The 24,529-nt window shown below is 41.7% G+C and overlaps 1 protein-coding gene across 1 annotated transcript in view; it reads left to right on the top strand.

Annotated features, from left to right (window-relative positions):
• The window catches only part of LOC132867701 (histone-lysine N-methyltransferase PRDM9-like), a 148,466-nt gene that overhangs the window by 76,702 nt on the left and 47,235 nt on the right, over window positions 1-24,529 (top strand). The window contains exon 3 of the mRNA XM_060900709.1: window positions 22,504-22,775. Within this exon, the coding sequence (XP_060756692.1) occupies window positions 22,504-22,775 (272 nt within the window). The remainder of the gene's footprint in view (window positions 1-22,503; window positions 22,776-24,529) is intronic.

Genomic DNA, 24,529 nt, shown 5'->3' with positions numbered 1-24,529 from the left:
CTGGCAAGCAAAACTTGGACGCTGACGCCTTGTCTCGCTGTTCCCATGGACCACCAGAGGATGACCCTGTATCACAAAAAGAAAGTGAGAGAATCCAGCAATTTGCTTTGTACCACCTGAGTGATGCTGACACACCACACACTGTTCCTCAGGAGGTGATTCAAGCTATTTGTGATCGACACATGGTCACCAGTGTCGGAGGTGCGAAGGCTGAAAGCTCCAGCCCTGGGTTGAATTTAGTTGAATCTCGTTCTCATCAGCCCACAGCCATTCCAGACTGTTTTCAGGAAGAGCAAGTGGATGGGTTTCCTTTTGTACCCTCATTTTCCGAAGAGGAACTAAGGAAAAAGCAGCGATCAGATCCTGCAATCAATGAAGTGGTTGTTCAAATGGAGACTGGTTAAACCCCACCTCCCACTCTCAAAGCAGAGCTGCCTGAGCTCCCTTTGCTACTGCAAGAGCTCAACAAGCTGGAGCTACGGAATGGAGTGCTCTATCGACAGTGGCAAGATGGACCCAATGTCACTTTCCAGTTAGTGCTCCCTGAGGAGTTGAGAGCAACAGCCCTGCAGAGCCTCCATAATGACATGGGCCATTTAGGAGTCGAGCGGACAGTTGATCTAGTAAGAGCCAGATTCTACTGGCCTAAAATGTATATAGCCGTTGAAAAACTGATAAAGACCTGCGAGCGATGTGTCTGCTGTAAAACTCCTCCTGAGAGAGCTGCTCCGCTGGTCAATATAAAGACTTGTCGGCCTCTGGAACTCTTGTGTATTGACTTCTTATCCTTGGAGCCAGATCGGTCCAACACAAAGGATGTATTAGTCATTACCGATCATGTCACAAAGTATGTACTAGCCATACCAACTCCAAACTAGCGAGCCTGTACGGTAGCAAAATGTCTTTTGGATAATTTCGTAGTGCATTATGGCTTCCCAGAGTGACTACTCCGCGACCAGGGCCCAGACTTTGAGTCGCGCACCATACGGGAACTCTGTGAGCTGGTTGGGATAAAAAAAAAAAAAAAAAGTGCATACGACTCCATACCATCCCAGAGGAAATCCGGTTGAGAGGTTCAATTGTACACTTCTCCAAATGCTCGGGACATTGAGTCCACCTGACAAACTGCATTGGAAAGACTTTGTGAAACCTCTCATGCATGCCTATAATTGCACCAAAAATGATACGACTGGATTTTCCCCCATGAATTGATGTTTGGGAGACAGCCCAGGCTTCCCATTGACCTAGCCTTTGGCCTGCCCACCAACACCAATAAGCTGTCTCATTCCCAGTACGTCAAAGACCTAAAATGTCGCTTGGAACAGAGTTACAGGATTGCAACCTCCAATGCACAAAAGAATGCTGATCGAAATAAGACCCGGTTTGACAGACAAGTTGTGGACTCATCCTTGGAAGTGGGTGATAGGGTCCTTGTTCGTAATGTCAAGCTGCATGGAAAGCATAAACTGGCAAACAAGTGGGAGGACGATGTCTACACTGTTCTCAGGAAAGCTGGTGACATGCCTGTCTACACCGTTAAGCCTGAGGGCAAAGATGGGCCAGTGCGCACCCTACATCGTGACCTGCTCCTCCCTTGTGACTTTCTGTCTGCAGCTGTGATGAATGAACCTGTCAAACAGCTCCTGGTCAGAAGACCTAGGACAAGACAATGTCCCACCACTGAAAGTGAGGAAGAGGACTCGGACTCGGACTCAGAAATTGTAGTCACTCGGATGTGTCCCCCTTTCCAGACACCAGAGCCTAATGTCAATGAGACTCCCATATTGAGGAATCCCCCATGTGCGATCAGGCAGTCAAATGAACCGGATGTGTCATCTGCTCCAGTTCTCTCTGATTCTCCGGCATACAAGCTCCTTGCTGAGAACAGAGATGAGCTATCCATGCAGAACCTACCTGAACAGGTCAATCCACCTGAACAAGACAACCTACCTGAACAAGTTAACTCACCTGAACAAATGCATAAAACAGATCAAACAGAAAGTGACTTACCTGAAAATGTATACCCTGTAGAAGAAGGAAACGTACCTGATAATGTCATCCAGCCATGTGATGTCCATGATGAACAGCTTCCGGTGCTCTCTGATGTGACAGCAAGTAAAGAGGACATGGATGGGACTGGAAGTGGAAAATCTGAGGAGAAAAGAAAGGATGAGTTGGATGAAATGGAGACAGAGAGACCGACAGAAATGGATACCTCTGTCGGGAGATCAGAGAGGACACGACAACCGCCAAAGCGACTTGACTATGCTGAACTTGGGAATTCCTTGGTCACAGTGGTTAAGTCATGCTTTCATAGACTAACGGCAGCACTGGCTGATGCTTTGAGTGAAGAAGAGAACTCCCTATACCCCTCTGACCTGCCCACTCAGATAAATTATATTTGACTGCTGCCATGTACAGGGACGTACATAAGATCAGGAGGGGAGGGTGTAGCCCAGTCTGTAAAGTGACACATAATTTTGTTAAGACTATCCCCTTAAAATAATCCATTTTATTTGTGGGGAAAAAAAAAACAATTCATTGAAAGTCATTGAGCAGTCATTCAAATTCTCAAAGCAATTCATTTATTTTGAAATAAATAGATGCTTTACAAATAATTCATTTTATTTTAAAATAAATAATTAATTGAAATTGATTTATATGCACTAAGAACTATTGAAAAGTGTTTAAAATGGAGAAAAGGAGAAATAGAAAAAAAAGAGTTGCTGCAGAGGGCTACGTAGAACGAGCTTCCCAAATAGCCATCAGTGCACCTCGTGCACCCCAGGTGATCAACCTCGTACGTTACGTCCGGTCATCACTTCCTGTCTTGTGGTCATGTTTACGGTTGCTGCCTCGTGCGTTGTCTGATCCAAACGCAGATAAAACCTGTTTTCATCCGCGGGGTAAGACCTGAAAATAATGTTTTAAACTGAGTTGGAATAATTCTTGATGTTAAACACTGGTTGACCGGTATATTGTTAATATTTAAACTTTATAGAGCAGTGTGAGACCGGACGATTTCTGCTGACCGGGCGAGGGTAATTGCTGGAACGCCCGTTCCTAAATTGATCACTCGGTGAGTGAAAAGAAAGGGAAAAAAACACTCTAACTTGTTTGGTTGATTGTAAAGCATCTGAACGTTATGTTAATCGGTGCAGCAGCTATGAAAAAGGTGCTAATGGTGCTATAGCCACCTGAGACTGTGTTGTGATGCTAATGGGCCACCTACCTGAACTTAGCAGCTTAGCTTGTTGGTGTCACATCTAAGGCCAAGTTTACATTAGACCGTATCTGTCTCGTTTTCTTCGCGGATGCACTGTCCGTTTACATTAAAACGCCGGGAAACGGGAATCCGCCAGGGTCCACGTATTCAATCCAGATCGTGTCTGGTCCGGTGCTGTGTAAACATTGAGAATACGTGGGTATGCTGTGCTGAGCTCTAGCTGGCGTCGTCATTGGATGACATCACTGTGACATCCACCTTCCTGATTCGCTGGCGTTGGTCATGTGACGCGACTGCTGAAAAACGGCGCGGACTTCCGCCTTGTATCACCTTTCATTAAAGAGTATAAAAGTATGAAAATACTGCAAATACTGATGCAAATACTGCCCATTGTGTAGTTATGATTGTTTTTAGGCTTGCCATCCTTCCACTTGCAAGTGGTAAGTGACGCGCATGCCCGATATGCACGGGGATCACACACACAGCGGCTCAGTCCCGAATCACTGCTCGTGCGCTTCACTTGCGCGCACTGTGAGCTGCGCAGGGCCGGAGTGCGCACCCTCCAGAGGGCACTCGCTGTTCAGGGTGGAGTGATTTGGAGCGCAGGATGCCTGCGGAGCCGAGCGTATCCGTGTATTGGCGTTGCTGTGTGCACGTGAATCGTGTATTTGCGTTGCTGTGTGCACGCTAATCGTTTTAAAAACGTTAATCTGATGATCCGCTGATACGGTCTAATGTAAACCTCACCTAAATAATCATTTCAGTGTTTGTTATTTGCTAAGGAATATTTTTCTAAGCTGTTGTTCATTGCACATGTTGAAAAAATAAGATATTGGCGAGACTGCTTGATGTAAGTGTGTGCTTGTGGTACTTAAAGAGGTAAATATTTAGTGCAGTTTCTCATTGTTACCGGTGCAAGGAGAGACAATTAAGCACGTTAGGCCTTAATGCCTCTAGCTACCATGGGGTTTCTGAATTTAATGCAGTTTTCTACCAAATTAAAGGGGATGATGCAATTTTTTTTAATTTTAAAAAATATTTTCTTTGTTACTAATGTAACAAACTATTTCAACTCTTGAAAGTTATTAATGTAACTACAGTACTTGAATATAATTAAAAAAAGAGCACTTTGAATGTATTTCTAGTTTCGCAACTACAAATTAATACTTGAACTCTTGAACTAAAGATAGATTTGATTTTTGTTGTATAACTAAACCTTTTGAGAGCATGATTTAAACCAGTGTGAGCTGGGTGGCGAGCCACATCGAAACCACTGATATTAAACTGAGATTGGTGAAGGATTCCTTCATTCCCCCTTCCTCACGGACTGTGTGTGGTAGGACAGAATACACATACACTGATACACTTGACACGGATCTGAAGAAAAAGGACCCCAACGCTAACTTTGGGACAGAGGGTTTTATTTTGCCGGCTTTATTATTTTAGTTATTTTTTTATTGAATGTCTTGCAACAAACTGTTGTATTTTCATTGTGTTATTGGTTATTAACAACAAGTGGCCACACAAAAAACTCAAACCACTGTTGCCTGTGTCTTTTGATTACTCAACAACAAAGGCTCTCACAAGCTCATAGTCTTATATTACTGGTCCATCTATTAATATTGACTATTATTTACCTGTGCTCTGTTATTACATCATAACAAGGGTTACAAAAGGCACGCGTCTTACCATCCAAGGTCACAACTGTTCCGAGATTGGAACTAACAGCTGCAGTTGTTTCTGTGAAGATAAGCAACATGCTCAAGGACGTATTTGCATCTACTGGGACTGCGGAGTTCTTCTGGACTGATTCTAAGGTGATCTTAGGATATATCAACAATGAAGCATGATGATTCCACACCTTTCGTGGCTAATTGCGTTCAGAAGATTCATCTCAGCTCGCCCCCTCAGCAATGGAGATGCGTCCCAACCAATGAGAATCCTGCTGACCATGCTTCTAGGGGCTTGACTCCCAGCGAGCTTCGTTCATCCACCTGGCTCACTGGACCCAAGTTCTTATGGAACAAGGAAATGAAGCTGCCTGTTGCTGAGATTCCAGAGTTAATGATCGGAGATCCAGAGATCAGAAGTGCTCTAGTGCTTAGCACAAGAACCACAGAACGAGTAAGCCTTGTTGATTGCTTGTCTAAGCTCTCATCTTGGTCACTGGCTACTCAAGCAGTTGCACGCATACTAAGGTGCATCAGTAAGAACAGCTCAAACAGTCTCACCACTGTAACAGAACGAGAACATGCAGAACATTGCATAATCATAGACCTGCAGAAAAATGTGTATCAAGAGGAGTTGAAACTGCTGAGCAAAGGGATCCCCTACCATCTCAAAATCTATTATACTCACTTGATGCCTTCCTCAACAAAGATGGCATCCTCAAGGTGGGAGGTAGGCTGTGCAGCTCTTCTCTTCCCGACTCCATCAAGCACCCTGCAATCGTCCCCAAGGATCATCACATTGCAAAGATGATCATTGCTCATCACCTTGAAAGGATGAATCATCAAGGCAAAGGTCTTACCATTAATGACATCAGGTCTCATGGATTCCTGGCATCAATCGGGCAGTAGCATCCTACATTTGTCAATGTGTTACCTGTAGACTGCTTCGGAAACCAACGGAAGAGCAAAGGATGGCTGATCTACCCCCTGAACGTGTGGAACCATCACCCCCCCCTTTACCTTCTGTGGAATGGACTACTTTGGTCCATTTTTTTTTACAAAGCAGGGTAGAAAGGAGAACAAGAGGTGTATGGTCTTCTCTTCACTTGCCTTAGCTCCCGCACCATCCATATTGAGATGCTTGATGACATGTCCACCGACGCCCTCATAAATGACCTACGATGCTTTATTGCCATACGTGGCACTGTTCGTCAAATCAAGTCTGATCAAGGAAGCAACTTTTGTTGGAGCCAAAAATGAACTCAAAGAAGCTCTAAAAGAAGTCATTGCAGACTGTCTGGCTGCATTTCTTGCTGAGAAACCATGCGAGTTCAGCATGAATGCACCCTATTCGAGGCATGTCGGAGGGGTGTGGGAGAGACTGATTAGAACAGTGAAAGGCATCCTAAGGCCATGCTTGCTCTTTCTTCTGGTAGGCTAAATGATGCTTCGCTATGAGCTTTCCTCTATGAAGCTATGGCAATCGTCAACAGCCGTCCACTGACTGTTAACAACCTCAGTGACACCCCACCCCACACACACACAGCCTCGAGCCACTCACCCCTAATCATCTCCTAACTATGAAATCTGTCAAGGCCTTGCCTCTTCCAGGTGAGTTCATCAGAGAAGACATGTATAGCAAGAAAAGGTGGCAACATGTTCAATACCTGGCAGAACAGTTTTGGAGTCGATGGCGAAAGGAATACCTGGCCAACATTGTCCTCAGACAGCGCTGGCATACTCCCAGGAGAAATCTGCAAGTTGGAGATATCATAATGATGAAAGGAGAGGATGTGCACAGGAATGAGTGGAGGTTGGGCAGAGTTCCAGAAACCACTACTGACAAAGACGGACTAGTAAGGAGAGTTAAGGTCTGCCTCGGTGACAGGAAGCTTGGCAAGAAAGAGGAGCGTCTCCACAAGATGTCTGAAGTGGAGCGCCCAGTCCAGAAGCTAGTCTTGCTGCTGGAGACTGATTAAGCCTGTTCACCCTATAGTTAATAATACCTTCTAGCTATAGCTTGTAAGCTCATAGTTCATGGTTTAAAAGGGTTTTCCACCTTCTAAACAAGTTATTTGTATAGGGAAGGTCATTTTCAGTTTGAAGTCATTCGTGCCTAATGTAAACCATATACTGTTCCATTATTTACTCATGATTGGTGGGAGTGTAACTTACTCTTACTGATGGTATATAAGCAAGTTAACTACTTCCTGTAAGTTTTATTTTTGTTAGTGCCTTTTACGTTTTCAGATCTTTTATTTTGAAGCCCTTCTGGCGTACTCTCATCTGAGAGTCAGCAACTTGCCCATACAGTAGCAGCAATTGAATTTTTCCTGTTCCAACTGCACGCCATGCGACTGCCGTGCAGTTCCCAGCTGAACGCCAGGCGGCTGCCATGAATGGCTCAGACCCCCCTTCCTCCCCCATTTTAATTCTAAACACGCCCATTCATTCGATTCCACGGTGTCACCATTAGATGGCGCTTCTCTCATAAAAAAAATCTTGAAATGATGTGTGAAGCTTTTGTACTGCGCTTCCCGATTTCAGTGAGAAAGTAGCTGTAGAATAGATACATAAATGTGAGGTAAATTTTATCTAATTTAAGTATTTCATAGCTTTTTATTTCAGTTATTTTATACTCAATGTATGGAATTAAATCTACCCCAAACAAGTCAATGCAAATTGTTACCTCAGATTTATTGGGTAAATTCTATATGGTAGGTTACTTTTTCAGTGCAGGAGTAGACGAAACTGCGGGTCTTGGTAGTCTGGTGGTTACTGCACATATCCTGTACCGGTAACTCCTGAAACATGGTTTGATTCTTGCCTTGGGTTTACTCGCTCAAAAATAAATATTTTAAAAAAATGACTCTTGCAATGAAGCACTGTGCACTTTTTAGTGTTACATGTAGGTCCTTGTATCATCCAATCATTCAAGTATTCCATTTAATCTGAAAAACAAAAAAAACACTCAATATTTCGTTTTCCTGTTTTTCTGTATGACCAAAAAATGAGGGATTGGTGTTTGTTTTCCTTTTTCCAACTCAAAACAGAACAAATAATAAACAGGGAAACCAAAACAAAATAACTCTAATTTACGATTATTGATTTTCTCTATTCCCCACGCTACATTAGCCTTCCCATGATCCTCAGCGACAGTCCATCATCATCTCTGCGTCTCTGAAACAGAAAAATTGCATGTGCATGTATATATCAAGTAATTTATTCATACATCCTATTCATTTAATATATTAAGCTGTTAATGTTAAGCTGATGATCTCTTAATTATTATTATCTCAATATAATAGTAATCTGTACTCGAGTTGAGGGGGGATGGGGGGGATGCCTTCCCCCCTGGAATAAAAAATGGTCAAAATCATCCCCCCTCTAAAATGGGCATCCCCCCTCCCTTCCCTTGAGCAATTTTATCAATAAATGTGGACATTACTTCTATTTAACATTGGAATTAGAAATGCCATTCCACGTAGCTTTGCTGAAACTGAGCATACAATAAGCTACCGCGAGAGAGGGCACGCGCAAGCGAAGCGTTTGAGGAGGTGACATTCATTTGGGGTTCCGTTATTTTTGATTTCATTCGGCGTCAGTGACAGCAGCGGATTGCAGCATCATGGCCAAGTGGAGTGGACAGCAAGACCTAAGCAAGTTCGGCTTTAAGATCGCAAGAAAAAAACATTTCAGGAGGTAAGTCAAGAGTTACGAATATCAGTCACACTTTCTGTGAGCCCACTATCATGCTGTAAAGTTACCGATATGGAGCCTAATTTGTGGGCGGCAGATAACAACACAGCTATCATAATGAATGTTAGTTTGGAGTCTATCCAGCTATCGATAGCTTACTCAGGTTCATGTTAGCTTTGATTTCTTGTATAAGGCCATTAATTTAATCAGCCTGGACGTTCGTTTGTTATTCTTCAGGCAACAAAAAGTGTTATTCAAGACAGGAAGGCTAAAATAAATGACACTTGCAGTTTTGAAGGCTTCATTGCCTCATTAGAGAGCCGGTCACAACATGTAAGGCAGAGCAGGATTGGTGTAGGACTTGACAAAGTGTCTGCTAAAATGCAGCTTTCTTTTTCTTCGTCATAGGCTCTTCTTCTGTCTCCTCAATGGGCCTTTTCCCCTTTCCAAAGAAACTTTCCAAAGATGCTTGCTTTTAACTCATTTTGCTAGCTTGTATCCCGTATGTATCAAAGTGCTGGTATGTATCGAAGCAAAGTATCAAAGTATCCAAGGCAGCTCCTTGGTAACCGTCAATGTTACGGTGTCACGTGACCTAGATAACAGCGGGAATCAATGTTACAGAAAGAATCCGGTCATTTTTCAAAGCTCAAATTCTCGTTCAGATAATAAATAAAACAGAAATAACATTATAATTATATTTAATTAAATTATATTATCCACTGCTCTTTATTCCAGATGACAGTCAGCAGCAACTGCAACACAGTGTGACAGGAGCTGGAGGACCCGGAGTGTGAGACAATACAGGAGCAGGAGCAAGCAGGAGAACCAACAGCTGAAGAGCTGAAGATTTACAATTTACTGTTGCTTGTTTTAGCTTATTGGTTACCTACCTACCTCTGTATTTAATTCAGTGTTCCCAATGTTCAGCTTTGAATAAAAATTCTATTGACTTGATATGAAAAGATTCAGTTGTTCATTTACATTGCCTGCTGAGGTTTTAATAAATTATTTACCAAATGATTTAAAAGGAGCCTACCATGACTATGAAGTTGCACTTCAAATTTGTCATCTGCATTTCACCCTAATATGGAGAATGTGGTAGGTATGTCAGCCAGGAGACTGACTAAATATGACACGACATCCACACTGTGCATGTTTTACAGTAAAATACCAGTGTATTATGTTTTTTACAACAATAAAAATGGTACACAGTGTGTACTACACACTTTATCAGCACAAAATACTGTATGTCTGGTAAATGAACAAGGTCCACAGACCTACGTTGTATGCAAACCCTCCTAAAAGCAAACCAGTTTCCCACCGACGGACCGACCGATGGGTCGACACGCGACTAAAAATTTCACCATCCCCCCTGGTTTGATTTTACAACTCGACCACTGATCGTAATAATAAATAATGATAACAATAACAACATGGCATTCATTTTGTCGCTTTCAACATATTGTGTCAGACCAACTTTGCTTTTTATTAGAGGACATGAATCAGTGTATCATTCGTTCTTTCTATTTTCAAATGGCAATCAAAAAATGAAAAAGTGACTGGTTTTGTTATTTGTTTTTATTTTAACACAAAAAAAAAGAAAAAAAATGACTTTTTTCATTTTTTTTATATGAGCCTAAAATTGAAATGAAAAACAATTTTTTTCATTTTTTGATTGCCAATTAAAAATGGAAAGAACGGATGATACACAATCCGTGTATCATTCGTTCTTTCTTTTTTTCAGTAATACGCAATGACTTGGCCAGGCCCTTTCTTTAGTGTAATAAGAGACAGTAGAGAGGTTCATGCCATTTGTCGATTTTTATTAACCGGTACAGTGTAATCACAAAACAGTATCGTATTTGAACCGACAAGAGACAGTTACCGTATCATTTCCCACTATGCCCTCCTTTGTTCCTAATAACCAGATTTATCAGGTTTAATTATTAACAATTATAATAATAATAAATCAATATAAAACCCCGACATCTACAGAAGATTTTCAACAAATAGGGGGCAGGGAAGCTCGCACACAGCTGCGAGTGATCTGTGATTGAGATGATTTTGAGAAGCAAAAAAAAAAACTCTCAACACCAGCAAATGTGGATTAAAGCAGAAAATTGCGTTAGGTAAAATCATTTTAGAAATTTTGGAAATCATTACATTCTTGTTTTTTCAATAAAAATAATATTTTTTAACTTTATAATGCTTAGTTACGTGCCAGGGCTCTGTCAGTCATTGATAGGCCAACTAATCACAGCGCTGTGGTTCTTTTCCTGATCCTTGGCATTGTGTTTTTTCTTTCTTTGTTGATAATGTGTTACCGTATGTGAAAAGGCCCACTTCTGCTGCATGCCCCCTCCTCTCTGCAAAAATTGTGTATTCCTCTCAAGGTGCTAACTGTCTCCATTGTATTGTGAACAGCCACTCCACCCCCCACTGAGGTTGCTATTCATGAATGGTAATTTGGTTTTAGGTTACACCCTAATTTCAGTGACAATTTACTCTGCCAAGCTTACAATGTCAGAGGACAGAAGACTAAGGCCCTGTCCACACGGCAACGGATTCAGGTGACTCCGATACAATTGCTTATCGTTTAGGCCTGGCGTCCACACGGCACCGGCGTTTTGGGTGCCCAAAACGCAATCTTTTTGAGAACGGGTTCCAGAGTGGAAAGATCTGGCAACGTTGCCGTTGTGAAGTCGTCTGGATGAGTAAAACGGATTTGTTTACGATGACGTCACAACCACATGACTGTGAGTGCTTCACGCCGGGTAGAAGTGTAACGAATATCACCAGGAAAAAGCCTTACAGAGCACTAGTGAGAGTGAAACACGAGCTTAGATATTATTATTATTATTATTATGTTCAGTGTTAGTTCACAGTAGTAATGCAAGAAGCAGAATAGTGACAGTAATAGTGAAGCAAAAACATGCAATTGTACAAACACTGCAGCTCTACAGCAAAATATTCATTTATGAAATGGTCTGATTCTTAACACCAGTAGTGCCAATGATCTTCTCATTGCGATGCGAGTTGTCAACAAATCCTATAACTTGGTTCATGAAACGCGCTTACAAAATATTTTCACTGTGAATATTTATTGTGTAATGGTGCAAAGTGAGAGAGAGAGAGAGTCAATCCCGCCAGCAAAAATAGAGAAAAAAAGAGCGATCTCACCTCTTCAGATGTGGGTTTAAGTCCTACAATACATTCCTCAAAAAGGGCGTAGAGGAGCAAATTAATCATTATTTAATTAGCATTCAATTTATTCCAGACCATTAAAGACACCGCCTTCCGCATAGAATCATAGGTCATCCTCACCGCCATTTTGGAGAGGTCAAAGCGGAGAATAAAGATTAGCTGCGTTTAACTGTACCAACAGGTTTGCCATCCAAACGAGATCACATGGGATTACCTTTCACAGGTGAGACTGGAAAAATACTTTTCATTGTATTTGGTCATTATAATGTAATTTTACAAACAGATTTTCCTGACTTTGTGGCTAATATGCATCCTTACTTCTTCTATTGTTCTGGTGTCTCCGAAGGGACCGTCTTACAGCGCCCCTAGAGGTGTGGCATGTGTATTGCATCGTTTTCAGCAAGCATTGCGTTGCCATATGGACCTGATATTTTACTGATTGTTGCCCATTTGGACGCGATATATTTTTAAATAACATCTCGTTGCCGTTGTCGTGTGGATGTAGCCTAAGGCCACATCCACACGACAACGGCAACGTGATGTTATTTAAAAAAAAATATCGCCTCCAAATGGGCAACGATCAGTAGAAATCAGGTCCATATGGCAACGCAACGCTTGCTGAAAACGATGCAATACACATGCCACACCTCTAGGGGCGCTGTAAGACGGTCCCTTCGGACACACCAGAACAACCCATACGAAAAAGAACAGTAAAGAACTTATAAGAGTTTACCACTGTCTTAGTAGTAAATCCTTATAAATATAAATAAATATATATGCCATGTATGATTTACTCCTGAAAGTGGCCCATTTTGCATTTTCCTCATACAAATTTTTTATGAAAATCTAGTATGTATGAAGTGAACATTGTGCATGGTTTTTACAGATAATGTGTATGATGAATTACACTGTCTTTGTATGCTTCATGTAATGTTTGTAGTTTTAAATTATATTTTACAGTTTAAAATGTACATGCCTTTTATATGTAAATCCAACACAAACATATGTGGATTTACATATAAAAGGCATATACATTTTAAACTGTAAAATATAATTTAAAACTACAAACATTACATGAAGCATACAAAGACGGTGTAATTCATCATACACATTATCTGTAAAAACCATGCACAATGTTCACTTCATACATACTAGATTTTCATAAAAAAATTTGTATGAGGAAAATGCAAAATGGGCCACTTTCAGGAGTAAATCATACATGGCATATATATTTATTTATAAATCCTTATAAGGATTTATCCTTATATTTATAAGGATTTACTACTAAGACAGTGGTAAACTCTTATAAGTTCTTTACTGTTCTTTTTCGTATGGGAATAGAAGTAAGGACGCATGCGCATAAACTATTATGCGCGAGACTTCATATTAGCCACAAAGTCAGGAAAATCTGTTCGTAAAATTACATTATAATGACCAAATACAATGAAAAGTATTTTTCCAGTCTCACCTGTGAAAGGTAATCCCATGTGATCTCGTTTGGACAGTAAACCTGTTGGTACAGTTAAACGCAGCTAATCTTTATTCTCCGCTTTGACCTTTCCAATATGGCGGCGAGGATGACGTACGCGGAAGGCGGCGTCTTTAATGGTCCGGAATAAATTGAATACTACACGTTGATGGATTAATTTGCTGTTTCTCACCTGTGAAAGGTAATCCCATGTGATCTCCTTTGGACGGTAAACCTGTTGGTACAGTTAAACGCAGCTAATCTTTATTCTCCGCTTTGACCTTTCCAAAATGGTGACGAGGATGACGTACGCGGAAGGCGGCGTCTTTAATTGTCCGGAATAAATTGAATGATACACGTTGATAGATTAATTTGCTTTTCTACGCCCTTTTTTGAGGAATGTACTGTAGGACTTAAACCATCATCTGAAGAGGTGAGATCGCTCCTTTTTTCCCCTTATTTTTGCTGGCGGGATTGACTCTGCCCTAAGGGCTATTCTCTCTCTCTCTCACTTTGCACCAGGCATTACACAATAAATATTCACAGTGAAAATATTTTGTAAGCGCGTTTCATGAACCAAGTTATAGGATTTCTTGACAACTCGCATCGCATCGCAATGAGATCATTGGCACTACTGGTGTTAAGAATCAGACCATTTTATAAATGAATATTTTGCTGTAGAGCTGCAGTGTTTGTACAATTGCATGTTTTTGCTTCACTATTACTGTCACTATTCTGCTTCTTGCATTACTACTGTGAACTAACACTGAACATAATAATAATAATAATAATATCCAAGCTCGTGTTTCACTCTCACTAGTGCTCTGTAAGGCTTTTTCCTGGTGATATTCGTTACACTTCTACCCGGCGTGAAGCATTCAGTCATGTGGTTGTGACGTCATCGTAAACAAATCCGTTTTACTCATCCAGACGACTTCACAACGGCAACGTTGCCAGATCTTTCCACTCTGGAACCCGTTCTCAAAAAGATTGCGTTTTGGGCACCCAAAACGCCGGCGCCGTGTGGACGCCAGGCCTAAACAATAAGCAATTGTATCGGAGTCACCTGAATCCGTTGCCGTGTGGACAGGGCCTGAGTGTCCCAAAAAACACAATTTCAGCTTGGAAAAACTACAGACGGTATAACTTCAGGAAGAAAATAAACATTTATTTCACACTAAGAAAAGCAGACTCACTACACATGGAGGCTATACAAAGCACAGAAATGTAGCATAGAGTTGTCCCATCTAGTAGTTTCCACATTCCTATGGTGAGTCTTTCCTATGGTACATTTGCCACAGGTGTATTTGTGGCAGCGTACACAAAGTTCAGTGCTTCTGTTATTATTGCAGGGTGCACTGTCCTTCCCAAGCCCCATCCTCAATGCTCCACAAGTGCCTGGTCAGCACCCCCATGTTATATTTGGGTTATTATTCCATTATTATTTGAGGCTAGGTTTTGGGCTAGGGGTTGGGTTAGGGGTGAGCTCAGGTTGGGGTTAGAGCCAGGATTTGGGGTTAGGGTTAGAACTGATCCTTCTTGGTTGCCTTGGTTGTGACGAAGTCTGGTTAGGGTTATGGCCCTTTTCCACTACCCTTTTTCAGCTCGCTTCAGCCCTGCTTAGCACCCAAAACTCACACCATTTTGGAGTGGGGCTGAAGCGAGCCCAACCGAGCCGAGTGGGGCTAGGGGCGTGAGGAGACACTCCCCTGTGCACTGATTGGTGAGGAGTGTCCTCACATGCCCACACACGCCCCGCGAGCACGCTGGGATCTGTAAACACTGTAAACCCGGAAGAATAATAATTACGAATTACGAGAATTTCTGAAGCCTTATGCGCCTCACGTCATCTATACGCTCCAGTATCTGTTCGTGTTGTCGGTGACAACAAGCCACAGCACCAAGACCAGCAACACTAACGACTCCATGTCCTCCATGTTTATTGTTTACTATCCGGGTTGTGAGACTACCGCTTAAAAGCTCACTGATGTCACTGTTTGCGCCGCCTAACGACATCATGTGACGTCCACCCACTTTCGCTAACTCCACCCAATGTGTCCACCCACTTCCAGCCAGCACGGTTCAGCGTGGTTGTAGTCGAAATGCAACTCCAACAGCCCCACTCAGCTCGACTCAGCCCAACTCAGCACGGCACGACTCAGCCCAACTCAGCCGCGTTTGTAGTGGAAAAGCAGCATTAGAAACAAAGAGGCTATTTCTCAGGTAACACAATAATTAGGCTTCTTTACACAACAATGGGAGGCAGGTAATGGTACGTTAGACTTATTTACAAATTTGGGGGAGGATTTCATTGCAGACTAAAGTCTGCACTTTGGGCCTTCTAGTGTTAAAAATATGCTGTTAACTCAAAACACTTCTTATTAATTGCAAAACGTTTATTTCAGCGCTTTATACAGGTATTGAGCACACAATGTGACCGCTTTTATGCGGTAGCCTAATAATAATAGAACAACCTGAAAATTGCAGGGTAACCCCAGACCTGCACAAGTGATGCACTACTGGCAAAAGAGCCAGCGACGTATGAAAAAACCCACACCTTGGACCAAATACATATTATTTTTGGCACACTGCTCCACCAGTCTGTAATGGTATTTTTCATATGATTACATTACGGTGTAAATGTGGTCTTGAGAAAAAAAAACATGTTTGCAGACCTTTTGTTAAAATCGCTAAAAGTGATGTAATATTAATATGTAATAAAAAATAATATAATCAGACATGGCGGCACAGTGGTGTAGTGGTTAGCACTGTCGCCTCACAGCAAGAAGGTCCTGGGTTCGAGCCCAGCGGCCGACGAGGGCCTTTCTGTGTGGAGTTTGCCTGTTCTCCCTGTGTCCGCATGGGTTTCCTCCGGGTGCTCCTGTTTCCCCCACACTCCAAAAACATGCAGGTTAGGTTAACTGGTGACTCTAAATTGACCGTGAATGGTTGTCTGTGTCTATGTGTCAGCCCTGTGATGACCTGGCAACTTGTCCAGGGTGTACCCTACCTTTCACCCGTAGTCAGCTGGGATAGGCTCCAGCTTGCCTGCGACCCTGTAGAATAGGATAAAGCGGCTAGAGATAATGAGATGAGATATCAGGCATTATGATCTTAGAAAACGCTTTAGTGACAAACTGTTACAGACAGTAATATGTCGTGATATTATATTATAAAATATTATTTTTCATTAGGCTATATATTAAATTATATATTAAATTTATCTTCTAAAATAACAGACTGTACTCATATCACAACTGGTTTATTTCACCATTGGAGATCAGATCACAGAAGACATACGTTACATGACTCATTTTAAGGATTTAAGTAGGCTATTTAAAAGCAATACCAGCAAGACTTTGTGGCTCAGGTGTATAAGGTGCCACACCATAAATCCGGGGACCCGGGTTCGATTCCGGCCTGCAGTCATTTTCCGAGCCCTCCCTGTTTTTCTCCTGCTCATTTCTACACTATTCTAAATGAGTTTGGATGTCTGTAAACCAATCAGGATGCTTTTTGTCGAGCATGCGCTACATGAACAGGCACACACACAGGCTCCCTCGCGCACTCCATCATATGCGCAATGCAGACATTAATGTTTCGTGTGCACGCTCTTGCTCACTTGCTCGAGATTCCGGGAGATATTCTCCAATTTGCGGGCATCAGGGAGCCACTATCAATATGCGGGACTTCCGGGAGACTTGGGATGTCTGCACTCATGGATTAAACCAAAAAAAAAAAAAATCATCTGACTGAAAAAAAAGCTCCATGTCGTTGGCCCCTACCACATCAGCGATGCATCAAATTTTAAATGCCGTGTTGTCCATTATCCCCTCGGCCCCTACTTATAGTACATTTACATAATTTTAACAATGACTAAAGCTAAGGCAAGACTTTACCATTGTCATTACTGGCTATAAATGATGAAACATCAAGTTTTCAGCGTAAAGTGCAAATTTATTTCAACAATACTTTAGTAATGCACAACAGTGGTTAAGAGAAAAGTGCAAGTGCAGTCGAACTTGAACCATGCTTTCAAAAGAGTGGAACAGAAAGAACTTGCAAGAAAAGTAAAGTGAAAGTTCACTTTTTCTGCTTCTTCGCAGTGAAGCCAAAGGCATCTAGTTTCTTGCCATTGCTTCCATAGACTTTTTTTATGGCAAACTACACAAAAGCACACACCTGCCATTTTCATCTTTTTGCACCATGAACTAAATGGCTTGCCATTATCGCCCATTTCATTTAGCCAAGCCCATCTCCACTTATTCTTTACCGTTTTGTCGATGTCTGACACATCTGTGCTTTCATTTAAAAGAAGCGCGTCCATGCTGGCAAAACTGAAAGTAATTTGACGCTCTCCAGTGATGGAAATCGAAGGGCCTATGTCCGGTGGCCTTATACGCAGTACTCGAGTTGAGGGGGGATGTGGGGGGAGGCATCCCCCTTCTGAAATAAAAATCTCAAATCATTCCCCTTATAAAACGGCCATCCCCCCATCACATCCCTTGTGCCATTTTACCGATTAATGTGGAAATTAGCCTACTATTATTTTAACAAATATTACTACCATTTCAACATTAGAGGCTTTGCGCAGTGATAGCCTACATGTAGCCGGATAAAAAAGACGCATGTTTATTTATTGGGTTGCACCTCTCATTCACACCTATACGGAGGTTTCAGTCACTGAAAACAGCTACTTTTGCAAACTCTGGGCAGAGTGGAGATTTCTGAAATCTCCATCTTCAGACACGCGTGTAAATCGGGAAAACGAAGCAACAGTGGGCGAGAGGGCGCGCGCGAATATAATGAGTCAGAGGTGTGAATCTTTCACCGAATGCCAATTGTCCCGGTTCTTCATGAAATCGCACGCGCATGCACAAATTCATTAGGTTAACTTTCAAATAACTGTTCTTGTGCACTTGCGACACCAGAGCCACTTTCCTGAATTTTGAGCTTCGGAGTATTCGCTTCTTTATCTATTTAATCAATGAATTTATTTGTCACATACATTAAATTACTAATGTAAAACATTAGTAGCCTATTTAAGCAATCGCTGTTTTCTCCACTGTTTTCCGACCTTTTGTGTTTAGTGAATGAGACACTTCATTACACTCCACTGACCGACTTCCAGTTCCGGACTTTTTTGAAAATGTAAAATATAGGCCTACGAGATGTTTTTTTGGGACTTAATTCGCGTTGGTCCTTCACTATTAATTTTTGAGACTGACGAGGCACTAAATACTGTGGAATTATTTTCTCCTTACTATGAAGTTTGTCATCTTAAACAAGTATCGGGAAATCTTGCAGCCCGACTCTGCAGCCTCCAATGTTTAAGCGAACTGCTGAAACCATAATGTTTAAAGATTAAATCGTAGGCTAATCAAACCAAAGAAAAACACAGCCTTTCCAGGATGTTGTCTGCCGAAGCCTGTTTAACCTACAAAAGGCTTAATAGCAAAGGTCTTGCTGCGGCTTCAACTTTTCACCTGATCACTTTTCAGTAGGCAAATATCATTATTACTACTACTACAAAAGGCCTAGTATTGAGACAAGTAGTTGCCTAGTAGTAGGACAGCCAAATAGTTTCATCAGTGGCCTACGCCGAGCCTCTCTGGGACTAGACAGTAGCAGAGGCTGTATTTATTTATTTATTTATTTATTTATGCCTATCCATGCTGCACTAGACAGTGTTTATGTAGAGAGCATGCACACTTCAATCAATCAATCTATCTTTTATTTCAATTATATATAAACATATTCAAACTCGCTGTATGAGCGCATTAAAATCTTATGTTTTTTTAACTCCCGGTGAAAGTCCTCCGGGTTGAATTAACTAACTGAAATCAGCTGTTCTCAGCGTTTGATAAACCTGCTTTGTGAAACGGACAATCACTGCTCCTCCCCGTGGAAAAATGAGGGATAGCAGCTGGTTTTCACATAAGCTGCTTAGGGGCGTCACCAGTCAGGACTGCATTGACTATGTCATTGTGGGGGATAAATTATCTGCATGGACCAATCGGCAGACAGTCACGAACCAGTCAGGGGACGGCCAAGGGCCTGCTGAGGGCCAGTCACGGAAACATGGAACAAATTCAATGGCTGCCACTGTAGGTGTTCACACATGAACGGCAGCTAATTGAAGAGTGTACGGAAGGAAAAGGTGTTTTGAAGACGTTGCCTTGCAATGTAAAGTTTCATTATGGATAATTAAGCACCTAGCTGGAAATGGGAACAAGGTATTGTGTGTTTCAACTTGTTTTATGACTGTTTGCTGTGACGCGTTATCCTACTGTAATTAACTGCAGAAAGGGTCTTTACATATATCGTTGTTGTATTAGCCATGCTAAGGTTAGCTTATGCGAAAGGGTGCTACATGGATAAGCTGTAATGTCGTGTTAATGCTGGTCTTCTAGCTTTTCATGTGCTTTGACCAATTTATATGTGAGTGAATATTTGATAAATGTCCACATGTGTGGTTAACTGGCATTATGGAAATGTTTATGCTTGTGAGAGCATTATTTTATTTATCCATCTGCAGCTCTTACGGTGTTTGTGAAGAAAGGTTGTGAAGGAAAGGAAGTATATTTGTGTGCAAATTAAGGATGATGGCTGAACATAATAAATGCTTCTTGAAACATCAGTAAGCTTCATCATTGTCTGGCTGGGGTTTGCTATACTGTGTCGCATGATAGCAAAACACACGTGGAGGACAGTGCTATGTGCTCTGTTCCCCACATGCATAAGGTCGCAGAAGATCCCAACCAGCTGTGATTTAATAGGGGACAGAGAGTATGCCCCTCATTATGCCCCTGGAATGGGATGTTCAATAAGAGACAGTGGGTGTGAGAGACAGGAGTCCAAATATATGGATTTCGGGGCATCACAGTGGCGCAGCTAAAGGGTCCTGGATTCGATTCTAAGCTTGGTTTGCTGTCTGTGTGAAGTTTTGCAAGTTCTCCCCCTGTCAGTGTAGGTTTCCTCTGGGTCCAATGGTTTCTTCTTCAGCAAATTAGTTATGCTTAAATTGCCATTCGGTGTGTGTGTGGGGGGGGGGGGAGATTTTTTTTTTTAATTAAATATGAATCCTATATGTATGGCATTGGGGGGAAAATGTCTAGATTTAGAAATGCCATAATTGTCAGCAAGCTCAAATAGAGATGTGCGTTGGATTATTTTTATTTCTTTACTTACTTTCTTACTGTGTGGACAGTTAATTTTGTTTGTACCTGCATGTGATTTCATAACAATTTTTGGGAAATTCTGTTCCCCAGAAGATAAGCAAACAAGTAGCTGAATTTAAAACAACCCTGACCAGGCAAGTCTTAAGAGAAGACTGTAAATACATCATGCAGTGCCACAGTCATGTTAATGAACATTCGTTTTATTTTGCCCTGCAAGCTTCGTATCTGACCATTTTTGTTTACTCCCACAAGAAAGTAAAAAAACCTCATACTCGTATCCAGTACTGGCACAAAATATGGAAATGCCTAGGAAAAGCTCGGTTTTGCAGACTTAATCCGTGCAAATGACATCAGAATCTGCACTGAAGGCAACTGAAATACATTATGAAGATACAGAGACACCTTTTAACCACAATTTTATACTTTAACCATGAAAACACTAGCAGTTTTGGCCATCGTTGTGTGATAAACATCATAAATATTGGAAATAGTATCTCTTTGTTTAGTTTAGCCCCAAAACCAACCTTAATCACTCCTTGTTGGGCAATCCTACCCTGATATGCTAATTATTCCACAGGTGAAAGCCATTAACTAAATCATGTGGTCTGTACAAATAATTCATTAGAAAAAGTATTTATTCTCTGACTACAGCCAGACAACAGGCAGAAATGGCATCAGAGGGAGAAACTACAGAAGAGCAGCATATTAGGATGAAAGTTTTGTGGGAGGAGGGCCATTCATAATGAGCCATAGCAAAGAAACTGCATATGACCCACAGTGCTGTCTGGAAATGCCTCAAGCATCACCAGAAGACTGGGAACTTCAAGAACATTTCAGGCAGAGGAAGGAAGAAAAAGTTGACTAAAGCTGATGCCCAGTACCTCAAGACTACATCCCCACGAGAGAGGAAGAAATCCAGCAAGGAACTGGCACAGGACCTCCAAGATGCTACAGGCAAGGATGTCTCCCCACACCTGGTTAGGAAGACGCTCTCAGCAGAAGGCCTCAAAGGTCATGTGTCAGTGCGCAAAACTTTTGTTGAGAGGTGGAAATAAGCAGAAGAGACTTAACTGGGCAAAAATTCACAGGAGTTGGACTTCTGAGCAGTGGAAAAGGGTCATGTTCTCAGATGAGAAGAAATTTGAATTATTTGGCAACGCTATGCAACAGTAAGTCAGGTGCAGAAAGGGAGAAAGATACAAGGCAAACTGTATTTCTCCCACAGTAAAACATGGTGGAGGGGTCCTGCAAGTATGGGGAGCCATCACCTACAATGGAGTTGGTCATCTCTACAAAGTAGATGGGACCCTCACTGCTGACAAGTACAGACAAATCCTTATCCATCATGCTGTGCCTCCTGGAAGAGCTCTCATTGGCAACAACTTTATCTTCCAGCAAGATAATGACCTAAAACACACAGCCGGGATGGTTAAACAGTATTTACAAAACAAAGAACAAGATGGCAGCTTGACAATTCTTGATTGGCCAGCCCAAAGTCCTGACATGAATATAATTGAGCAAGTCTGGAATTACCGTACATGGAGCGAGAGAAGGTGAAAAGGGCTCCTTCAAACCTGCCACAGCTCTGGGAAGTCTTGCAAGACATATGGAGATCAATTCCACTTGATTTTATTCATAAACTTTATAATAGCATGCCTGATCGTGTCAGTGCACTTCAGTGTCAAGGGGTTCCATACCAAATATTGATAATGTTTTAGAATGATTTACTCTGGTTACTTGTAACATTTGTTTGTTATGATGAAAATGTTTAGTTTATTAAGAGAACTTGAGAACAAAAGGTCAAATTTTGTTGTTTTGGTAGGTGTTTCCATATTTTTTTGCCAATACTGGTACTTTGTTGTGTCCTGTTTGATCCCAGTCCTGATGGACACCTCTAGTCTCAACCAGATGCTCAGTGAACCTTACTGGCAAGCTTTCTTAGGATAATCTTTATACAGTACTAATGTACCGTATATGGTCTTGGATAGACACACACAGATTGCACACACATTTGGGCCTCATTTCTTCCTGTTGTGTTTTCTCTACTCCCAGACTGTGAAGTTTGCAAATCCTTCTTCCTCAACAAATGCGAGGTTCATGGACAACCCCTCTTCATCCCCGATACTCCTGTTCCCATGGGAGTCCCTGACCGAGCCAGACAAACACTTCCTCCTGGGCTAGAAATCCAGAAGTCCAGTATTCCTGATGCGGGCCTGGGAGTGTTTAATAGGGGGGAGACTGTTCCAGTAGGTGCACACTTCGGCCCCTGCCAGGGAGAGCTGGAGAACCGAGAGGAAGCCAAGAACAGTGGAGACTCCTCGGTTGTGAGTTTGTCATAAATTTTATTATATTGTATATTTTTATGTAACAAAATATGATGACTAGATGAAGGTAGCTCCAATTAATATCAATTTCTTTTCTCTGATATGTGGAGTAGTGGTGTAAATCGAAGTTTGAGCACAATGCGGTCCAACATCAGCTCTTTTAGCCAGTGTGATGGAACTTACCTGTTAATAAAAATACTAGTAACACCTCAGTGCTCAAGCAAATATTTCTTTATTGTATAATTATTCATGAAAGTCCCATAAAATCACCTACCCAGGTAGTCATCAACATAGGTCCTCCCATAACGACTCCTAAACATGGTCAGCTTCCTGTATTACACAAAATATTAGTTGTCATCATCATCAACATTCTGTTATAGTCTGTTTTCCCAAGTGCAGTTGAGAAAAACTGTACCAAGTTTTCCTTGACTCTGCTGCATGCATAACATGGTAGTCTCTCTCACACACACACACACACACACACACAAAAACAAGAAACGTATTCATTTACACTTAGTTTGTTTCTTTTCTAAATGTCGAGGATAAACAGAGAAGCATGACACTACAGGATTTGAACAGATACTGTTAACTATAATTAATGCTAAAGTTAATATAAAACTTGTTACCACACCAACGAGCCAATGGTTTTCGATGCCACAAAATTTGCCACCTATGCGAGTTGATTTGATGCTGGGGTCTGCAGTTGGTGTGACGTTGTTTCATTTCCGTGAATTCACAAATGCAGACAAAATATAATTTGAACATCGGTTCAGTGAGGGTTGATTTAGATACAGTATGTACAGTATATACCCAGTGTGCTGTGAGACAAAGTGAAGTGTGCTGTGGAATTTTGAGCAACCCCATGCATTTTTATGCAGGCTCATGAAATAATATTTTTTTGAAATACAACAATGACTGTACTTTTTCATTAAAAATGTTTGTAGGTGGTCACTTTTACATTTTTTAAAAATCTGAATGGCCTTTAATCCCATTTTGAAAATAAATTTGGGTCCAGGGAGGAGGATTATTATTGTAGCAACCAGAAAAGGCAGTTACTTTAGTTGTTGCCAGTTCCACGGAGCCTTGCCAGAGTGCAAAGGCTCAAGGGGCTGTTAATGTTTAAGCTTGGAGAACATTAGGGGCTAAATATCAATGAGCCACCTTGACCAAGACTCCTGCAGTCATTGACCATCTCTGTCCAGTATTTCAGATAGGCATGTATCTTGTAGTAAAATAAAACAACATCTAGAACCATGTTATGTACAGAGCATAGGATGTCACATAAGTCAATCAGTCCCTATCCCAGTCCACCATCCCACCCTGCCTGAAGTCCTCTACCATCTTCCATTGCCATTTTTTTAGATAAAAACTGGGCAGTGAGAGTGCCAAGTAAATGTGCACACCATAAAAATTTAGAAATGCTCAAGCATTTTGGTTTTGGGAAGACAACCGTTCTGGATTATTTCCTCTTCACTCGCTGGTATGCAATTAAACGCAGCCCCAAGGCCATGACCACCGTGAAGCGGCAGGTGAACGGTGGCGATTTGATTATTTGCCTATGCTTACTATTATCTGGGGATATACATCAATGCCCGGATCCAGTTGAATGTGAATCTGGTGAACAACTGGAAATAGCAGCGGCAAGGATAGAAAGCACCAATTGCACTGGGGGCATTCTGTATGGAGGGCTTGACGACCGGAGAGGAGAGAGATTGATTTGTGACACCAGGAAGTACAAAGAGCTGGGACCTAGC

The sequence above is a fragment of the Neoarius graeffei genome, chromosome 19 (assembly GCF_027579695.1).
Source record: "Neoarius graeffei isolate fNeoGra1 chromosome 19, fNeoGra1.pri, whole genome shotgun sequence".
NCBI classification, from domain to species: domain Eukaryota; kingdom Metazoa; phylum Chordata; class Actinopteri; order Siluriformes; family Ariidae; genus Neoarius; species Neoarius graeffei.
The sequence above is the reverse complement of the archived record's forward strand: the minus strand, read 5'-3'. Positions and strand labels throughout refer to the sequence as shown.